General features: G+C 40.6%; 2 protein-coding genes and 1 long non-coding RNA gene across 3 annotated transcripts; 1 reads left to right on the top strand and 2 right to left on the bottom strand.

The window, feature by feature from the left end:
• Positions 1-6,305: 6,305 nt before the first annotated feature.
• On the bottom strand, positions 6,306-7,670 carry LOC121053454. Its single transcript, XR_005811055.1, has 3 exons — positions 7,597-7,670; positions 7,379-7,476; positions 6,306-6,696 (listed from the first exon to the last, which is right to left on the bottom strand). It is a non-coding gene; the product is annotated as an uncharacterized LOC121053454 (long non-coding RNA).
• A 344-nt stretch (positions 7,671-8,014) lies between these two features.
• Positions 8,015-13,815, top strand: LOC102720948 (auxin response factor 6). The gene is made up of 14 exons (XM_040520383.1): positions 8,015-8,686; positions 9,303-9,421; positions 9,616-9,714; positions 9,790-9,846; positions 9,941-10,096; positions 10,209-10,293; positions 10,460-10,550; positions 10,668-10,832; positions 10,899-11,021; positions 11,196-11,271; positions 11,458-11,605; positions 11,735-12,918; positions 13,020-13,210; positions 13,300-13,815. Exons 1-14 carry the CDS (start codon positions 8,623-8,625, stop codon positions 13,490-13,492), a joined length of 2,751 nt encoding a protein of 916 aa, XP_040376317.1. The 5' UTR covers positions 8,015-8,622; the 3' UTR covers positions 13,493-13,815.
• Positions 13,816-16,261: 2,446 nt separating this feature from the next.
• On the bottom strand, positions 16,262-20,603 carry LOC102716758. The gene is made up of 8 exons (XM_015834105.1): positions 20,469-20,603; positions 19,000-19,446; positions 18,582-18,756; positions 18,129-18,420; positions 17,866-17,938; positions 17,681-17,771; positions 17,076-17,155; positions 16,262-16,992 (listed from the first exon to the last, which is right to left on the bottom strand). The coding sequence occupies exons 1-8, from the start codon at positions 20,511-20,513 to the stop codon at positions 16,750-16,752; spliced, it is 1,446 nt and encodes a 481-aa protein (XP_015689591.1). The 5' UTR covers positions 20,514-20,603; the 3' UTR covers positions 16,262-16,749.
• Positions 20,604-21,555: the final 952 nt, after the last annotated feature.

Raw genomic sequence — 21,555 nt, forward strand, 5'->3', positions numbered from 1 at the left:
AGTATGTAGAGATTATTATTAGTACGTGAAAGGAGAAAACCTTTTTTTTATTTATGTACAGAGAAACCTACATGTGATGCAAGTCTACTCATTACAGTAGCTTGTGTGGAAAATGTCTGAATTAGTCCCTATTCTTGACAGTTGCCAACCTCGTCTGCCAGCGAGGCGCAAGAGAACAAGAAGCGTCGATCGAGCTGAATCATGATTGACGCATACGTGCATCGTGGCACAGTTCTCTCGATTGATCAGGCAGCGAGGCTGACAGATCAGACAAGAGCTGTCCACGTGGCATCTCCTGAGCCTCTCCATCCCAGTGAAACAAACAGTTCAGTATCCTGGTGATGATGCTGATCAGCATTGATTGTTTTTTTTTTTTTGCAACTTGTTATTGCTGCTGCTGCTGTCAACTCTCCATGCAAAGGTTCTCTTGGATCAGACAGAGGTAGCCAGGCTTTTGCAACCTGCAGGGTTGTGTGTGCACACTGTACCTGATGATACATCACTGGGAGTTAGCACAGTGTTAAAAAAAAGAAGAAGAAAAAAGGAAGGGTTTTTAATTTGGATATGAGTATGCTAGTGTATAATATTGCAGCTAATCATTCCTATAGATTCCTAGGAGACAAGCAAGCAGAGCTCAGGCGATGCATTTGCAGCAGTGTTCCATGGTACAGATAGAGAGCTAGCTAGCTCTAAACCGTGAGAAAATGTTGGGTCATGCAGCGGTTTATACAAGCGTGTAGGCGAGCCATCGGATCAGGAATCAACGGCCGCGATTGATCTTGGCACGCACTGTTGATCATTCGTTCAATTCAAGGTGTGAAAAATAGGTCCAGTACCAAAGAATTGAAAGAACGGCTCCAATGGATCTGCATCTCAGCTACTTTGAGTGCTTGCCAAGTTTACTATGGTGATCACTGTAAAACTTGTCTTTTGACAAAGCCAGTGAATGGCAAGCTTAGAAGATTCAGTTTGGGACATGGAAATCTTTCTTCCAACTTTAACCATATGTTCTTATTTCGAAGAACCTATTTTGTTGCTTAGTATTTTGAAACTTGGTGAGGCTTTTGGACTGTGTTGGTAAGCCGGTAACCCTGGTAAAACTTCTGATTACCATCTGGCTTTAATGAAAAAGTTAGGCTGAATAAGCCTTTTATCAAAAAAAAACATTTTTTTTTATTTTGCAGAAACTAAACTGATTCAGGGGAAAACCCTATGATTTTGCTCATGCTTAAATGCTTACATTCTAGATCTCATCCTCCTTACACTGGGCATTATTGATGCCCAAGTACTGTGGAAGTGCCACTGGATTGTTTTCCAGTCGATATGCACAGTGGCTCTTCTGGGTGATTAGTTGATGCCAATTTATTTCCCTGGACATAATTGGTGACAATTGTACAGCCCCACTACGGCCACCAAGTCACATCAAGCACAATCATACTGTTCATTGACACAACAAAGGGAAAGGAGAGGAGACCACACACAGTACCTATGCAGTAATGGGAGTTAAGGCACAGGATGGTACAATTTGGACAGGCTCTCCTCCTCCTCCTCCTCCTCCTACTCCACTGCAATTTCATCAATTGGGATGGAATTGTCCTTGCAATGACCTCCCCAGCCTAGTAGTGTCTATACACTTTCATACTTGCACGAGGACAAAACCTATAAGCTGATGAACTTTAACCACTGCTGTAAATTGAGTGTGCACAAGGATCTAACTTATTGCTAGTCAGGTACTACTACTTTGTGGTTAGAAAAGTCTAATATGTTGTTGTACAAGAAGCATATGGATAAGAAAAGAGAACCGTACAGACATAAGACAATCAAGCTTAGTTTCACTACACAATTTAACAGCAAACAATTCAGTTCCATGTAGGAATCAAGAAACAAAACTATTTGCTCCGTCCCAAAATAATTTTACTTTTCAATCATCAAACACATACAGTAAAAAACTAGAATATTCTTCACTTTATCAAATCTCAATACAATTATTCTCTACTGTATCTATTCTCAATTTATTTATTATTTGCTTTCATAAACTCCAATATAATTATTTTCTATTTTATATATTCTCAATGCACTTATTATTTGCTTTCATAAACTCCAATGCAATAATTACTCATAAATAAATTTATTTCTAGACAAGCTAGAATGGACAAAAATGATTTTATTTTGGAACGGAGGTTCTATCATACAATCGCATATAGGAGGCTTAACTTACTTGAAATAGGTTTACTTTTTTTAGATAATGGAAATGTTTTAGATATCCAACAACCTCCACCGACAGGTACACAACTACTACTAGTGAGTTTTGTTGTTGAGAAAATGCCGAGTGATGAACATGTTTCTAACTCATCTGAAAAGATAACCAACTCAATTAAAAGCTAAGGAAAAATAGGCTTAGCTTGATTTTGTGATGGTCAGAATGCATTTGCACTTCTGTTAGGTGACTGTGCTCATTCGGTCATGGCAGTTTTTTTTTTTGAAATAATGTTTTTTTAGATAAGGAAGACGAAAATAATGCTTTGACATGTACTTTTACCACAAACAAGAAGGTAATTGTTTGCAGCATCTATGGGGCTATGGCACCTACTGTTTTGAGGTGTTGCCCTTACCTAAGTACTCACCCTCTGCAATCCCAAAGAGCTCTACCTCCTAGAGCATCCCCACACTACACCTTGCAAATGAATTGGCCCTGTCTCACTGTTGCCAATGCAAGGAAACAAAAAGAAAAGATTATTGCATTTGACTCTTGGATATAGTTTCCCACAAAGAGCTTAGCCCTTTCTCCAAAGTGGTCATAGAAAGAGATAAAGACTTGAGAGAGAGAGGGACCATTTTTTAGGTGCCCCCAGCAGTTGCAAAAATGGTCCTAACTCCAGACTGCATCCTGCATGGGGGTGTGAGAAGAAGATGAGCACAATTCATCAGGAAATTTTTTTACTGTACAAGGTCCCAAACCAATCCTTTTCTTTGCTCCCTTCCCTAAGTAGAAATTGGCAAGAATGCAGCTATCCAGAAAACCAGGATGTAATGTTCCAATTCTTGGTTTGGTTGGTATCTCTATCTCCTGCATCACCATTTTCAGAGTCCAGCAGCTGTTCTGATGCTGATTTTCCAGCACTCAGATTTGGCAACATGTCATGTGGCAGTTGTGTAGTATCACATTTTCTTATGCGCTGCTGACAATTCTGAAAAAGTAAAATGTGAATCATATTATATTTATCAGTCATTTTACACTCTCCAAATGCATTTGCATGTGTGCCTATTCCTGTCATCTTTGATGTATGCAACCCTGGCCACAAAGTTAAGTGGAGAATTAAATATGTTACATTACATTACTCTTTCTGAAAACCAAATGTCTCCTCTGCTTAGTGCATAGGAGTATAGGTTTTTTTTTGTGTGTCAGTACATACAAATGAAAAGGACTTAGATATTTGCAATAACATATTATTTGTCACAATCAGCACATGCCTGTTGAGCTTGCCCAAAGTCCTGGTCCTGCACATTGCTGTACAACTGTGTCTGCAGTATGGTAGTACCATCAGAAAAAAGAAAAGCAGAAGAGAAAATATGACCAAAACTGCTTGCAGTTGCAGCACATTCATATAGATAGCCCTGTCAGACTGTCACCATCTTAGGACTAATTAAGATGGTTATTCTGCCATAATTAGTGGCCAAACCAGACCTTTCCTCCCCCCTTAATCTGCACCTTGATTGATCTATTTCTACCAGTACAAATGGAGCTTTGCATTGAAACAACTGTTGAATATGCATGAAGTGCAACAGTGCATGACCTACTACCCAGTTTTCAGGACAAGGAGATGCAGTTCTTTGGGAGCACTTGACTGTACACACTTAGTGAATTTTTCTTTGTGCCAAATCCCTTAAATCTCTCTCACAAGAGATGATAAAGCGACCAGCATGTGGCCTTTCCAGGAAATGTCAAAGCTGAGTCTCGGTTAGTCTCCGGATCATGAGGGCCCTTAGCTTTCACAGGTTTGTCAAAGAATTTTATAAACAAGTGTCTAATTGATTCCCATGTGTTTATCATGTAGCGTGTTCGTAATGCAAGACAATTACGTTTTCTATTACCATATACATCAGTTTTTTTTAAAAAAATAGGAGATACTAATACATTAAAATTTTAAAAAATGGGATTAATAATATGAAAGTTGTTTCCGACGTGACTCGGTACTTTTTGTAGACTTGTCCTCCCAAAATTTTTGTTTTGAGGTAAAAAATTTATGGAAGTTAACTACCCTTACTAACCGAAGGTTCTTATTGTCTGTTTGTCGTCTTACCAGCCATAGCCAAAGTTTAAATTTTAAAAAAATATTTTTGAAGTTGATTTTGATGGTTTTTACCTCAGAGCTTGTTTCTAGCATTGGTTTTTAAACCCTTAATCAAGAACACTTATACATCCTCGTTTTTTTTTACTTCTATTTATGCTTATAAGCCAAAATTTGAATTTTCAACCTTAATTTTAGATCTGACTTTGATATTTTTCCACCGAAGCTTATTTTTTAGCCTTAGTTTTTAGATCGTTAAAAATACGTATATAAAATCTTTATTTGTAAATTATTTTTCATTTATAAATATACCGTTTGACTTTTTCCATAAAAAAAACAATCACCCTATAAAAGTTTTGCGTATAAAAAAAGTTTCCGAAATTTAACCACACTTACAAAACCAAGTCTATCCATCCAGGAGAGCATCGAGTATGCATGCATGTATTTTTAGGGCATGGACCCAAGAAAGCTTTTGAGGCCAAATGGGGATGTTTTGTGCTGCAAGGATAGGGCACAGTGTGGGGGTCTAGGCGTGTCGGTCGAGTCACTGTCCAAAGCGGAATCCAATTATCCAAAGGCAAAAGCTCCTCTAGCTAGATCATGGATGTTCTTCACACGATGGCAAGATGCTTCTTGGCGTTGGCAATGGCCTCCATCCGTGGGAGTGAATTTTAAACTCTCGAGAAGATGTCTTCTTAATTGCATGCTATCTAAATAGTTATTAAAAAAATTTAAAAAATTATGAAGATAGATTAATAAAGATATATCACTACACAAACATACAAGTTCAAACATGACTTTTACAATCCATAATAAAAGTAATAAATATGACTGCGAGTATACGTATACTATTCAGAGTTCAACTTATTTTTTTTTATGGATCGTAGAAGTTATATTTGAACTTGCATGTTTTTATGGTGATATCTTATATTAATCTATCTTTATTTTTTTAAAAAAATTTATAATAACTATTTAGATAACATACATTAGACGAGACATCCTCCTAAGGGTTTAGACTACTTTCCCAATCATCCATCCATCCATCGATCGATCGCCATGTGATGGTTGGGAAATGGCTGCAACCTGTGCCCAAAGGGCAAGCATTGTTATCGGCTTTCTGACGTTCAGTGCCTTTGTGCTTTATTTGTTGTTCCATTCAGCCTCTTTCGTTCTCGTGGAAGAGGGTTATGCCTTATTCTCTCTGTCAGGGATGGTCGTGGATCGAGCTATAGATATTTTTTGATTGACTCTAGTTTAATTAAACAAATTAAATTTTATTATATGATAAAAATAATTTATTTTGTTGAACTAAACTTGACCTATATTATTGTTAGATCGACTCATGCCTATCCTTGCTCTCGAGACCCAAAGGGACTGGGTATGATCGGTTCATGTATAGTTGGGATGAGTTATCAATTATTTTCGTTAGCTATTGTGTTTTTAGGGTATATTTATTAATTAGCAATCATATCTTATCTAATTTGGCCCGTTTGAAATAGGTTATTAATTGGGTTGTAGTCGTTAATTATCTACTTGATGGTAAAGATAAACTAGATATCTCGAGGAATAACAACAATATTGCCATGAATGTAAGTCTAGCTGGCTACCATTGTTTCGCTTATTGAAAGAATAAGCCGTACGATTTGTTAGCAACCAAAAAGTAATTTGTAGGTAAGACTTTTATATATACGTATTCTTAGTGATTTAAAAGCAAATATTAAAATAAGCTAAGGAAAAAGCCACAAATCAACTTCAAATAACTTTTAAAATTTGAATTTCTCGTATAGGTATAAGCAGAAGCAAAACGATGAGATGGACTCAACTCAAACAATACTAACTTGGGCGTGTTCAAACGCCGATGAGAGTTTGCCTAATAGCACACACAAAATGAGAAAGATTATTAAGCGTATAAATTATTGAGCATTAGCTATTGCAAACTTTAATTTAAAAATAGATTAATCATTTTAAAGCAATTTTCATATTTTTTTACAAAAATATACCATTTACAGGGTCAGGAAACATGTGCATGAAAAGATATGGGAAAAATTATCTGACATCGGCGTATCCGAACGCGTGCAAGTGTATGTACTACTACCATTGATCTGTTCCTAATTGGCCTAAAATCCATGCATAGAAAGATGTCGGCATGGATGATAATTAAGCGGCTAATTAATAGCAAGCATATGCGTCCTTGTATCATGGGATGACCAGTACTCCTGCTTTTCTGTGTGAACATGCATGCATATATAGCTGCTGCAGAAAAGAAAAAAAAATTCAGATATGTGTTGACGCAGAGCCTCATCAAGCTACTTGCTTCGTGGTCCTCATCAAGCTGCTGCTGCTGCTGAATGCTTCTGATGATGAACAGTTTTCAGATCCGCATCTAGCTTTCAGTACATCTGTATTCCTGAAAAAAGGAGGTAATCTCATCCATCATCTGCATGAATGCAAGATGCCACCTTTTGAATTTCATTGCTTGAATTCCCATCAATTCATGGCTGTTTCTCTCCCAGTGCATGAGAGAGAATTCAGAGAAGAATCCGACATGCACGTACTATACGTACACATGGCCGAGCTGTACGGTATTTAGTAGTATCTACACGTATTGTACGTATTTGTGATAGGGATAGGCATTTTATTTTTCTCCTCTTCATTTTCTCCGTGAGAAGAACACAGGACGATGGTTGGATGGGGGTAGCTTTTGACAGCTACGGCTGAAAAAAAATTCTGAGACTGGTTTTTGACAGCTACGTTTTCTTAAATTCTACCCGTTTTTTCGCGAAAATTCATGCGATTTTGAGACGCCCATGAGGTTAAAATCAAGAAACAGTTCAGGCCAAACTAGCTACGTGCAGCTAATTAAGCTGAAAGCTTCCCATTAGTCACTCTAACTCTGAACAGCATACTGTATGATACACATGTTGGTTTGACCACGCAATTAAATCTGTAATTAATTAATCGACCAATCAAAAAGGTGTAAGAAACACACCAAATAATTAGTACACTAATTATAACCAGTGACTAGTGTTGTAGTATTCAGGATGAATAAACATAAGTCAAAAAGGCAGTATCATGGGAGGATCTCTCACCGAGAGCAGAAGCGATCCCCCCCCCCCCCTTTTCATCGCAACACGTTTCGATTTCAATGGTCCATCCACCCGGGCGGCTGCTTGGTTTATCCATCAATCTGTGAACAGCAGCAGCAGCAAAACGATGTCAAAGCCAGCAGTGGCCCGATCGAAGAGAGCAAAAAAAAAAAAAGAAAGAAAGAAAGGCGGCAGTGAGTGTTTGTGCAAAGCGATCACACCTTTCTCTGCATCTTTTTTCTGCATCTTATTCTTGACTGCAATTATGATGTACTACTACTGATGATGGAGTATATATGTACGTGCGTGCGTTGCGTAGAGTGTAGAATAGATGGATGCACTTGCAGTAAAAAAAGGATTGTTACTGCGTGGTAATGGTAATTAGTAAGAGAAGTAGAGGTAGTAGGAGAAGCGTGGTGCAGCGAGGAGAGAAAAGGTTGGGTTTTTAAAGTGCGTGGAGAAAAGGAGAAGCCGAGGAGGGGAGAGGGAGAGGAGCGAGCGAGCGAGCGAGCACCACTCGTGGGGTTAAAACCCCGAGAACTGCATAGGAGGAGCAGCACACGGCGCAGCAGCGGCCGCGGCGGCGGCAAAGGCGGCAGCGGCAGGAACCAAGAAGCGAGCAGGGAGTGAGAAGGAGCACGCGGACGCAGTAGCTTCTCTCTCTCTGTCTGTCTCGAGAACTAGCTACTGCTGTACTTGGAGTGGTGGTGGTGGTGGAGGAGGAGGTGGAGGTGGTGGCGGTGGGATGCGCCTAGTCGTCCACTCCGGCGGCGGAGGCGGCGGGCTTGGTGGTTGGATCTGCCGTGGAGCGGCGGCGGGGTCGTGTCGAGCTGGGAGCTGCCGCCCCTCGGGAGCTCGCCGCGGCGGGATCTGAGGTCGCCTCGCCGTTTCTTGCCCCTCCCGGAGCTGCGAAAGGCGGCGCCTTCGCGCATTCCGGCGAGCCCTCGGCAAGCTTCGGTGGTGCCCCCGCCGTGACGTGAAGAGGTTTTTTCGAGCTCTTGGGATCGAAAAGTCTGCGGCTCGCTCGCGCGGGGTGGGAGGTTTGGCCGGTTCGGGGAAGGAAGGAAGGAGAAAGCGATGGTGGCCGGGTTGCTTGCTCCATGAAACGAGAGCGCGTTTGGAAGGCCCCGTGATTTGGTGTAGCGGAAAGGAAAGGAGGAGCCTTTGCTTTCGTTTTTCCGTTCCATTTCGCGAGCTCCCGAACTTTGCATTCTGCTAGATCGGTTGCCGGGTCGGGGAAGGAGGGAATGAAGCTCTCGCCGTCGGCCGGCGGCAGCCTGCCGGAGCAGCAGCCGGAGTCGCCGCCGGAAGGTACAGCATAGCGTCTCTTCTTGGCATTCAGTTGACCAGTTGCACTAGACACACTTGCTTCTCTCTCTGACTCTCTCTCTCTCTATTTCTTTTTCCTTTATTAATGCTCTCCTCGTCCATTGGTAGTTTATGTTCTTAGGACAAGTTAGTTAGGTTGTTGTCTGCTCAGTCTTTAAATTTCTTGGTAATTTTGTGATCCAAATCAATTCAGTGTTTGCAGCTTGTCAATCTCTTCGTCTTTTTGGTGATTTATGCCTTGAGTAACAGAGCTACTTCTGTTACAGTAATGATACACGTGAAGCAATTTCTTGATTAGACTGCTCATTTACTTGTCGCCTACAAGCAAATTAGTGTATATTTCTTGATGGAGTTTTTTTTTTGCTGTAAAAGTCATCTGTTTCTGAAGCATGCAAACAGTTCTTGTTCTTACCAATTCTACTCCCCCCCCCCCTTCATTTTCTTTTAAAAAACTTTGATTTCAACCATCTGTGCTACTATTAAAAAACCTTATTACAACACGTTTTGAACTTAAATTTGTTTATGGGATGCTTCAAGAGTTACTGCTCACAGTTAAAATTTGTTTTGATGTGTTCTTCTCAAATGCTTTCCCTTTCAGTTGCAGAGGAACAGAAGTGCCTAAACTCTGAGTTGTGGCATGCGTGCGCCGGCCCTCTTGTTTCACTGCCTGCAGTTGGTAGTCGGGTGGTTTATTTTCCTCAAGGCCACAGTGAGCAGGTTAGTCTTCTTCATCTTAGTGCAGATTTTATCCTCATAAGTATTTCTCGTTGAATTTTATTCTCTCGAATTATCAGTAAATTCAGTACTGTAAAATGTACAGTTTCTCTCATCGAATTTCATATATTGCAAACTCGCCAAGACCAAAGATTTGTTTGGGATTTAATGAACTTATATGTACATTTCGTCCATAGGTAGCTGCATCAACAAACAAGGAAATGGAGTCTCAGATCCCCAACTATCCTAACCTGCCTCCACAGCTTATATGCCAACTACATAATGTGACCATGCACGTAAGTCTGGAGCAACACAACTTGAAAATTATGTAAAACTGTTGTTACCTTTGTATCTCATCGAACTTCCTTCAGGCTGATGCAGAGACTGATGAAGTCTATGCGCAAATGACGCTGCAGCCACTCAGCCCGGTAAAACAGAATTTCTACCTTCTAGCACATGTCTGTATACTCCTTTTTGTATCTAAGATGCTTACCCTTTTTTTTCCTATGGTTTTATTTACAGCAAGAGCTCAAGGATCCATTCCTACCTGCCGAGTTAGGCACTGCCAGCAAGCAGCCAACAAATTATTTCTGCAAAACGTTAACTGCTAGTGACACAAGTACACACGGTGGATTTTCTGTTCCCCGTCGAGCAGCAGAGAAAGTATTTCCTCCACTGGTATGCATGTTTGTCTGGCTATTGACTGTGGCATCCGATGAACATATACACTTCTTCAGAGAAGGCACCAAGTTATTAGTGGTTCTTAAGGGTTCCTTTGATGATTTTGTAGGATTTCACTCAGCAGCCTCCAGCACAGGAGTTGATAGCGAAAGACCTACATGGAAATGAATGGAAATTCCGTCATATCTTTCGCGGTTAGCTATTTTCCATTTACATTCTTTCCTTCTTAATACTGTTATTCTTTTCATAATTCGTACAGCCTTGATTTCACATACAACTACGTGAGAGTCACAGTGACATTCTTTTTCAAATAAGAATCTCAAACAAGTATGATGAACATGTAAAATTAAACTTGTGCAGGCCAACCGAAGCGGCATCTTCTGACAACAGGCTGGAGTGTCTTTGTAAGTGCAAAGAGATTGGTTGCTGGAGACTCTGTCCTTTTTATCTGGTATATGTTCATTCTCTGAAAATTTCAAATTTCACCAAATATCTCATACTTAACAATGTCATTCCCAGCAGAGATATTTTTTTTATCTGCTGTATTTATGTGTCTCTGGTTGATCAGGAATGACAGTAACCAGCTGCTTCTGGGAATTCGTCGAGCAAATAGGCCACAAACAGTCATGCCATCATCAGTATTGTCTAGTGATAGCATGCATATTGGTCTGCTTGCTGCAGCTGCTCATGCTGCATCAACAAATAGCCGGTTTACTATTTTCTATAATCCAAGGTAAACCGTATTTTACATATATCTGACCATTTCCTACAAGTACTCAAATCCCCATTCATTTTGCAGAGCAAGTCCTTCGGAGTTTGTTATACCACTGGCTAAATACGTAAAAGCTGTCTACCATACCCGCATATCTGTGGGCATGCGTTTTCGGATGCTTTTTGAAACAGAAGAATCCAGTGTTAGGAGGTATCAAATACATCTGTGTTGTATCTCATTAATTCATTATGGGGGAATAACATGGTTTTATTTACTCTTCTCTATTTTAGTTGACCACGGTTATGATTGTTGTGATGTGTAGCGGTTTTGCAGCCTCTACCTAATACTAAGTGCCCTAAATTTCACAATTGCTTGTCTTTGTAGATACATGGGGACAATAACAGGAATAAGTGATCTTGATCCTGTTCGTTGGCAGAACTCACACTGGCGTTCAGTCAAGGTAGATATTGAAGCAAATAACATCTGTTTGTTTGTAGACTACTCTATTTGCGCTATCATACTTCTCTACCTGCAGTATTGTCTATCGTATGTTAGATCGTGTGTTTTTGTCATTTTCTTTTTTGCGTTCGCTTATGATTTGCTTCAAAATCAAGCATGTGAACAAGGTTTTGTTTTAATCTTACAGGTTGGATGGGACGAGTCGACTGCTGGAGAGAGGCAACCAAGGGTGTCTCTTTGGGAGATTGAGCCTCTGACAACTTTCCCGATGTATCCATCTCCTTTCCCCCTCAGACTAAAGCGTCCATGGCCATCAGGCTTACCTTCTTTATATGGTAAGAGTGACATAGCATCATTAGCTAGCCCTTTCAGACTATATATTGCACAATGATGTATCATATGTATTGCTAATGCATTGTTCTGATGTTACTGAAGACCATATTCACCTCTGATGGTTTTGGCAGGTGGAAAGGAGGACGACTTGGCTTCTTCTCTTATGTGGCTTCGTGATGGTCAAAACTCAGGCTTCCAGTCCCTGAATTTTGGAGGACTTGGTATGAGTCCTTGGATGCAGCCAAGGTTGGATAGTTCCCTACTTGGTCTGCAACCTGACATGTACCAAACGATAGCGGCAGCTGCGGCTTTACAGAACACCACTAAGCAAGTATCACCAGCATTACTGCAGTTCCAGCAGCCCCAGAACATTGTTGGTAGATCTTCTCTTCTATCTAGTCAGATTCTGCAGCAAGCACAGCCTCCATTTCAGCAGATGTACCACCAAAACATCACTGACAACACAATCCAAGGCCATAGTCAGCCTGAGTACCTCCAGCAACCCCTTCAACATTGCCAACCATTCAATGAACAGAAGCCTCAATTGCAGCCACAGCAACAGCAGCAAGAATCACATCAGCAGCAGCCTCAATGTGTGCAGACGCCACAACATCAGCAAATGCAACAACAGAAGAACTTATCAAGCTTTCAGCATGTACCAAATGCATTGTCGGTTTTTTCTCAGCTTTCCTCCACCCCTCAGTCTGCACCCTCCACACTGCAGACAGTTTCAGCATTCTCACAGCAACATAATTTCCCTGATGCAAATATCGGTTGTCTCTCACCATCCAATGTCTCATCCATGCATGATACATTGAGACCATTCCATTCAGAAGCTGCTTCAGACCTCCCAGGTGTGCCAAGAATCACCCCTGTACCTATCTCTGACCCATGGTCATCTAAGCGAGTTGCAGTGGAATCTGCGATCTCTTCTCGGCCACATGCCATTTCATCACAGCTAGAAAACTTTGACTTGACACCTTCTACTATTCCTCAAAATTCCACATTAGCACCACTGCCTGGAAGGGAATGCCTGGTGGATCAAGATGGGGGCTCTGATCCTCAAAACCACTTCTTGTTTGGTGTAAATATAGACTCACAGTCACTTCTGATGCAAGATGGCATTCCAAATCTTCACAATGACAACGATTCAAGCACTATTCCATACTCCACATCCAATTTCTTAAGTCCTTCTCAAAATGATTATCCCTTGAATCAAACACTAACTACTCCAGGTTGCTTAGATGAACCAGAATATGGTTCATGTTCAGATAATGCTGATCAAGTGAAGCGACCACCTGCAACCTTTGTGAAGGTGAGTGAATGGCCTGTACTCCTAATGCACCATCAGTTGCAAAGTTTTCTCTTTTTTTTTTCTGTCAAATCACCTTGAATTAACAAACTTGTGTCCTATAGGTTTATAAATCTGGAACTGTTGGGAGATTGCTCGACATCACTAGATTTAGCAGTTATCATGAACTTCGTAGTGAGGTAGGGCGCCTTTTTGGCCTTGAGGGCCAATTGGAAGACCCTTTGAGATCAGGCTGGCAGCTTGTATTTGTTGACCGAGAGGATGATGTTCTTCTAGTTGGCGATGATCCCTGGCAGTAAGTTCTAACAATCCTCACAAGTTCCTGAACATCTTTCTTTACTGTTTACGTCGATGTCTTACATCCTTGAGGGTCGCAATCTGCAGGGAATTTGTGAACAGTGTGTCCTGCATAAAGATACTTTCGCCGCAGGAGGTTCAACAGATGGGCAAACCGGGCATTGAGCTCTTCTCGACTTCTGCAAGGAGGCTCGGCAACAGCTGTGACAACTACATGAACAGGCAGGAATCAAGAAGCCTAAGTACTGGAATTGCGTCTGTGGGTTCAGTTGAGTTCTGAAAATAGGGAGCTCAAACCACTGACGCTAGGCGTCCTGTTCTGTACGTCTCTGTAGCTCTTAGTTTTGTGACCTGGAACCAAAAGCACATAGGTCAAGTGTAGCTCTAAGTTATGCGCTGTCTGGTAATTATGTCATATTACATTGACTTTTAGTAGTACCTATTACATTTTGGTATACATGCCGACACTTTGTTTGCTGGAATACTGATCCTGTTAACTTAGGGCTTCTACTAATTATTAGACTCATGATGCATAGTGCTGTAGTGCCTCAGGCGCTAGCTTTGGCCATATTCTGTATATTGGTGATGTTTTGTCTCCTGCAATGTACTATTAATGACAGCAAGGTGTGAAAATTCAGTTCAACTAGTGACTAAACTAATCCTGCTTTCCATTGTAAGCTTATATATGTTCTACCAAATCATCAGTAGTAAGCAGCATGTTCTAGGAGTGTTCCCAAATAACTGACATGTTAATTAGCTTAGCTGTTTTCAGTAAAAAGTAGTTTTATGCAATCCTGGAAAGCTCATGGATAGATCCAGGAGGGAATTCACCTGAACCTTTATACTTTGTATGTAATTTGGCACCAGTTCTTGGGGACAATGACAGGCAAAGAAATGGACCAGCCATCCCATGTGCCTCTTCTAGGTCCCCATCTGATTGAACACCCATTGAACTAATGGCTGAAAAAAAGATGGCCACTCCCTTTCTTGAGGTCAGTGGTGTATGATAATGTGAATGTGATGCCTTCTCTCCCCATCACATATCCATTTCTTCAGGGTCCTAATGCCTACTGATAATGCCTATCCCTGTTCTGATCCAACCTTCTGGTCCTGCGCCTGCCGACGTGTTAGAATTTGGTTTGATTTGGTTTGGTTTGGTTTTTGGTGGTTGTGGATTGTGACAAATTTAAAGTGGAGGGGAATGTGGAGTGCAATGGCATGCACCACCACCATCCACTCTTTTCAAAGATATGGGCATCTTTCTGAACCCAATCAATTTCTTTTCTGATTCCTCCATCTCTTTCAGATCTTTGGCTGGGACCCCAATTTGGATCCCTGATCATGTCAATTTCCAATCTTGACCGACTTTTCACAATGGGAAAAAAGCTCAACCTGGCAATGAAAATTGGAGGAAGTGGACAGTTGCCTCACAATTTTCATGCTTTCTTTTTTTTTTTTTTGTTTCCCCTCCCCCTGAAGTCTGAACAATTTAGCAATGTGCCAAACCTGTCAGTTTCTGAACTTTCTCCCTAGCCCACTAGGCTAATGCTATGCAGATAACGTCATCAAGTGCAAGAGAATTCTCCCGCTGTTGTATTGGTTTAAGGAGGCAGATTCTCTGACCTGCTTTCTGTGGATATTGTGTGGTTGAATAGTGTTGTCTGGTTTAGATGCATGTGCTAGCGTGATGTTGGATAAGTTTGTCTGCTTGAGAATTGAGATGGATAATAAGCTTGCCGCTGACAGGAATGTTGAAGCACTGGTCGTACCGTATTGATATTGCCATTTACTATCACTTTTAAGCCTTTTGAAGTACCCCCTGCTTCAGAACTCATATTTTAGAAGAAAGTTTATATTTTTTTAACAAAGTCAATTAAATTTAGGCTGGGAACAATTTTAATCAGTACCAAAAAAAATCATTGCTTTCTAGTTTCTACAACTTACTGGCATTTATCATTTACGTGAGATTGTGAGGGCATGAACCAGAACTGAAACTAAATTATATAAAAAAAAGATATCTTTTTTAGGAGTTGAAATGTCAGTCTTCTGGAGGATTATCATCCAGTTACCCCGTATCTAAAAGGACAAACCATTACTATTGCCTAAAAATTATGTCAAACCGGGGAAGAAAAGGATAATTATATTTTTTTCATCTGTTCTGCACAAACTTGGACCAACTGCAAGCCTGAATTCTACTACATTGCAGCATCGATTTCATATTCTTCCTCCTCTTCGATCTCCTTAGAAGAGTATACTCAATGGCAGGCAACCAATATTGTTCGAGATAATCTAAAAAAAAATCAAGTTTAGACGGCTAGGTGTGCAGCGCAGAGATTTTGGGGGTGATTGTTTAAGTTTTCATCGTAAAAACAAACAACATATTTACAAACGAAAATTAATTTATAAATAAAAAATTATATATGTATTTTTATTTAAAAGTTAATGCTAGAAAATAAACTTTGGTGAAAAAATAACTCTAAATCAACTCTAAATTTAAGATTAAAAATTTAAATTTTAACTTTAAACATAAGAAAAACGAAAAGATGATTCCTTTGACCTTAGCCGGAGGAGGAAGGATCAGCGGTGGTCTCCGTTCCGACGAGATGGCGGCGCGGCAAGGTCGGCATCGCCATGGCTGACGGCGGAAGGGCGCCCCCCGTTGCTCCTCCCGACAACGCCGCCACCGCCGCCAAGAATAGCTTGGCAGAGACGAATGTTCTGGGATTCGACCAAATGGACCGAAATTTCGCCGGTTCTTTCTGATATTTGTTACAGTTTTGGTTCAGATTTGGTCAAGTTTTGTCCGAAATTTCCGAATTTCGTCCATTTCGGTGGAGCTTGGATTCTTTATGCAACTGAATCGGGTTCTGAAGCAAGTGGTTTGATCAGTTGGATGCGGTCCAACCGAGCCAACCTTTCTTGTCTATACCACTGGATATGTTACAAACTTGCAAATTGCAATGGTATCGAACCAAGGATGATCATCGTCTGACTGAATCCACAAACACCTCCATTCCTCGAATTTCAGAGAATATATTGTTTAAAGAACTTCAGGGAACTGTAGTATCTCTCTCAAAATTAGCAGCAAAGCAAAATTTACAAACGATTGAGCTCTATACAGTTCGTTCGTGGTAGTGATACAAGGCTGGTTGACAGTATTTTGGCTGTTTGCCTCACAATTTATATATATGCATGAAAAACATGTACTAAACTATCACTTGGAGTAGCTGCAATCATCAGACTGATGAACCTTTTTGGTTGAGGATGGAGAGCCCCTTTTTTCTGAATAACAACACTTTGTTTCAAGAGTCAAGACAAACTTCTGTAGTGATGGAATATGGCATTCTTCGAATGGCAGATTTGCAGATTACCTAGCACTCTTGTTTCATTCAACTCGGTCGTCGGCGCTTTTGAAACTGCAGAATTCAGCACCAATGTAAACTGAAGGTGAGTATTCATGATGAAAATATGAACTGAGATCTTCCACCCTAGACTGACTTTATCATCATGAAACCTTCAGAATCATATATGGGTCCTTCAGCCATGTTCTTGAGGCTGTTGGTCGCTTCCACTGCCTTGCTGCCTAGCACTACTTGCAGTGTTCTCATTTGAAGCATTGTTCCCAGATTGACCATGCCTGTTATTTCTATGCTGAGTTGACTGTTGATTCCGCAGGGATCTCCACCTCTGGAATTCTATTAGCATTGCATTTAGACTAATAGCGATCCCAAAACCAGTGAAGGATGCGAGTAGGATTGCAAGGACTGCCCCCATTTTTAACTGCAAGTTTAGTAATTGTAATAAGCAAGCAATATGCTGAATATATTATCTAGAAAACATAACTGAGGGTAAAAGCTCTATACCAAATTGTAGAAGATATGTGCAAATAGGATCACGAAAGCAAACTGGAGCGTAGCGAAAGCCCATAGGTAATTATCGGTTGCTGTTTCAAAGAGAGAAAAATTAAATGGGGACTCATGGTATCTGGTGAGTAGAAATAATATATCCCACCAAACAGATGAGATACAGTAGGGTCAATTAGAACAAGGTACATCAGTTCTCAGCAGAAATGGTGGAATATGATAATCTGAGTTGCTTTACACTAAATAATCAAGGTACATAACATCTAACATTTGGTTTTAAAATGAGAACAAGAAAGAGTAGTAAGCAGTTATGTTTTACATTATGTAGAAAACCTGAAATCATATTATATAATAATTGCTTTCCCTGGTAAAGTAGTAAACAATCAATTCAAGAGATATATGTTTATAAACTATAAGGGTAGGGTTATAAATAAATAAATAAATCTGAATTTGGAAAACAGTGAAGTACAGTATATGTTAGTCTCCTTTGAGACCTTTGAGATAGAACTTTAGGTACCAAAAGGGTTTTTCAGTTCCCTACACAATGTTCTGAAGTCTGAACTCATTTTACAATGTGAAGATCCAGAGAAAAGCAAATACATTACCCATTGTGGATGCCACGATGGAAGAAAATATGCCCAGGAGACAGGAGAAAGGTAAAGAAATAGCTAGTGCACGTGTCTGCATATCAGTAACCTGTCCAAAGTTCCAACGAGTGGGTTGATTTCACATATACACACTAAACTGATATAACATGGAAAGCTAAGAAGCATAGCACAAAGTCACAAACCAAAAGTTGCTCCAAGAAACAGAAGTACGCAAGTGTGCTGACCATGACTAGAACTGGAGTCTCCTTCCAAAATCTGTCAGAAAATAAGAGGAAAATTTAGCAACAAGATGGCAAATACATTATTGACATTTCTTGTGGTATAGACAGGAAAAGAGAACCAAAACTTTGCCATTCATAAAACAAGAAAAAACAACACTAGTGAGTGTGCATATTTTCTAACGGTCAAAATATCTTTACACTAAAAAAGCCGTGTTTTGAAGCACCTATGTGGTTGCACTCTTTGCGGAACACCATTTGGTGGTCGTCTGTTAACAGTTCGAATCTGTATTCTCAATAAAGTCACAGGTAGATTCTGAACCTCCTGCTTGCAAACATCACATGTCTTGTTTCCCTTGATGCTAAACCATTTTATTGCACACTCCTGGTGTGCAAGAGCAAGTTCTCCCTTGCAGCTGCACTCCAATTTAAGTGTTTCCCCTCCTTCATTGAGTTCAACCAGACAAATCCTGCAGACAGCATCTTCTTCGGGAATGTCTTCACCTCCATCTTCAGGAACTATCAAGGATGAACGGCACAAAATTCAGTATTTCTTTCTTTTAGCTACGCTAATTGAAGAAAACATTTTGGTTCATGCAAACTCTAATAGCCCTGTAAAACGTTTTATGCCTCATATACTGTATACTGACATGCAAAAAGGCAAAACCCAAGGTTAGTACCATCTACTGCTTCTTCAATTCCATCATTTGGTGCAACAGTTTCAACAGGAACAGGTCGTGGGGTTGTGGGAATCACACGGATAAGGCCTGATGAAGCCGTCCTTCTCAGATCCTTACTTTTATGATTTCCTGGCGCAGAGAGTGAGCGCCTAATTTGTGTCTCAGCCTCATTTTTCTGCAACCATTGTGAACCACATTAATACAAGATGATCATCAGTGAACTGGGCGAGTCTCATATTTGAAGGTGTAAATCCACCGTTTTGGTTGTTTAATAATATTTCATTTTCCACTATAACATGTTACGACCTTGCCATTTCACGTCAAGTATTATTAAATCCAGAAAACCTTGCCATGGAATTATGAAATACCAAATTACAAACTATGCATGCAAATGATGCAGTCCCAGTTAAATACTTACAACTGTACTTGGCAGGTTGTCTGCATGACCATGAGAAGATGGTTCTGAGGTTGCTACAGGAGTAACTGGAAGAGAATGGGTTCGCTTCGCTGACAAGGAGCTGATGACCTTTCTGAAAGAAAATGATCTCGCTGTATTTGGCTTCACCTGCTGCCCTGATGATGATGATGGTGTGCCAGGAATTAGAAGAATTGTCTGATCACCATCCTGGAATGAACTCTTTGCCTTGAAGCTCCTCTGTGGAATCATGTTCCTGATGGATGATTTTGCTCTAGTCGAATTTGGCCTTGGAGGCAAACCGCTCCTTGCTGAACTTGGGCTAGGAGATATGTTGATTCTAGTTGACGTTGGCACAGGGTCATCAAAAGCCCTAGATGGTATTTGCAATGAAAGGTTTGGCCGTCGCAAATTCTGACAAGATATGCCATCCTTTTTAGCATCTTCTCCCTAATCCAATTTATAACCATTCAAGCAAACAACAATGTCAGCTACTTACATTGCATAATTATATATGATACCTGCAAGGCAAATTAACAAGAAAAAGCGGCAACGTAACAAAAGACAAGGAAAGGAAACGCCAGGAATCAGAGATATGTTGGCTATTGCATCATTTGGCACCACAATTGTTTGCTTCTTCACTCCTCCTTAAGCATATGTTCACATCAAACAAGGAACAAAAATCCAAGAGGGTCTTTAACTAAAATTTCTGCATAAACTACACTAGTGCAGTGGTGCTGCTGCCACGGTGCAAAGAAGAGTAACTGGGTCATCAGAACAAAAATCCAAGAGGTCCTTTAACTAAAGTTTTTTTTTATAAGAAAAATTCAAGTATGGACAGAAGCGACTGCATGCTCCAAGATCTTAGTGCGTGCCCAAAATGCCTCCTTTTCCCAAATAATTTGGCTTATTCAGTGTGACAGACACTGCATAAAATTCAGTCTGGCCTGAGAGGCTGAGAACATAAAGTCCTAAGTTAAGCCTTGCTGGGTCAATCTTTGAAAACAAAAGACCAACATTGAATTTAATATAGCCGGGAAATGGCTTTCTACAATGCACCTTGCAATGAATAAAGGTTTTAGTGCAACAGTTTGATGAGAACATCAGCAAGACAGCGACACTGGACAGGCAATGATATTCAGTCAAGCAGCTAGAATTAACAGCAGTGTCCTTGTTACCATCGTCCTCTCTGATTAAAGCTCTGCATTTTAGCTCGCGTGTCGGCGTGTGTATGGCAAACGAACAGATAGAGAAAGAATCCACAAAATTCCTCACCAAAACACCCATACCGATAATCCAATTCCAAACAAAGCACTCCAAGATCCAATCTTTTTTAACGAAATCCATCAGTACGATCTCACATGACCTACTGGAAACAGGAAATCCCGAAGCGGACAAAAAGAATCCCACACTACAAGCCAAACAAGAGTGAATATATCAAGAAACTGGATCGCCGGGGTGTAGAATCTGACCGCGCGGTTGCCGGACTCCGCCGCCGCCGTGGGGGGACTATCCATCCGCGGCTCAACTAGCTCGGGGACGGCGAGAGAGTGGAGAGAGAGAGAGAGAGAGTAGGTGGCGTCGCCGCTCTGTGAAGTCGAAGTCAAGGGAGGCGGTGCCAGTTGAGGGCTCTGGGCTGACGGCTCCACGAATGATGACATCAGTTTTGCAGCTCACTCCACCATTTCTCTGAGAATTTTTTCTTGACCTTTCGCATTTACTCCGCACCTGTCATTGCTAATTGTTGGGAAAGATTAGTCCTTTCTTTCGAAAGTAGAGCTGCTCAGCAACATTGATCACTGAAGAATTGTTACAGTAGTTACATTGAAAATCTTATTAAGAAAGATGAGATAATAACCTTTTATATAAAAATATTTTTAGAAAATATACCGTTTAATTATTTGAGAAACGTTTACTTAGAAACCGAGAAAAAATGCTCTGTCCGACGCAGATGGAGTCTGGAAATTTCTGATCGATAGCATCAGAACATATGCTTCTCTTCACTTGCTTCAAATGATACGATATACTGGCCCATTGGACCAATTTGAAGCTTGGATGATCAGCAATCAGCATCAGCTAATGAAAAGCAGCAGTGATCAATTGAATGTTATTGCAAGGTGTTTGCTGAAAGTTGCAGCTTGTCCACTAGGTGCAGAGCAGTGAGCTCAAAGTGCAGGCTTACTGTACAACCAAAAGCTGTTTCATAAGTGGATGATTAGTCCCCGAGCACTTTGAGATGAGAGCATTATTAGTTCGCTAAAATCATTGGCGGTTCATCGGTTACACCGATGGACCCACTTGTCGGTGACTGCACAGAGCTGCCTCGCCGTGCACCGTGTCCACCACGGAATTGATGGACGGCAAGGAGGCGATAAGCTAGGACAGGTGTGATCGCATGCCTTTTTCTCGTATTTACACTTGCTACATTTATTCTACTCCCTCCGGTTAGTTTTATTTGATATCGTTAACTTTAAATCTATATATTTATCATTCGTTCTACTTAAATAATTTATATAATTATTAATTATTTTAATAGTTTTAATTACTAAAGTAGTTTAA

The sequence above is a fragment of the Oryza brachyantha genome, chromosome 2 (genome assembly GCF_000231095.2).
Source record: "Oryza brachyantha chromosome 2, ObraRS2, whole genome shotgun sequence".
NCBI classification, from domain to species: Eukaryota; Viridiplantae; Streptophyta; class Magnoliopsida; order Poales; family Poaceae; genus Oryza; species Oryza brachyantha.

Coding starts and splice junctions, on each gene's coding strand:
- LOC102720948 (XM_040520383.1), top strand. CDS start 8,623: ATGAAGCTCTCGCCGTCGGCCGGCGGCAGCCTGCCGGAGCAGCAGCCG. Junction 10,294..10,459: donor ATTCCGTCATATCTTTCGCG/GTTAGCTATTTT, acceptor AAACTTGTGCAG/GCCAACCGAAGCGGCATCTT. Junction 11,022..11,195: donor GAAGAATCCAGTGTTAGGAG/GTATCAAATACA, acceptor TTGTCTTTGTAG/ATACATGGGGACAATAACAG.
- LOC102716758 (XM_015834105.1), bottom strand. CDS start 20,513: ATGGATAGTCCCCCCACGGCGGCGGCGGAGTCCGGCAACCGCGCG. Junction 19,447..20,468: donor CGGAGTCCGGCAACCGCGCG/GTCAGATTCTAC, acceptor AAATTGGATTAG/GGAGAAGATGCTAAAAAGGA. Junction 17,939..18,128: donor CAAAGAGTGCAACCACATAG/GTGCTTCAAAAC, acceptor ATTTTCTGACAG/ATTTTGGAAGGAGACTCCAG.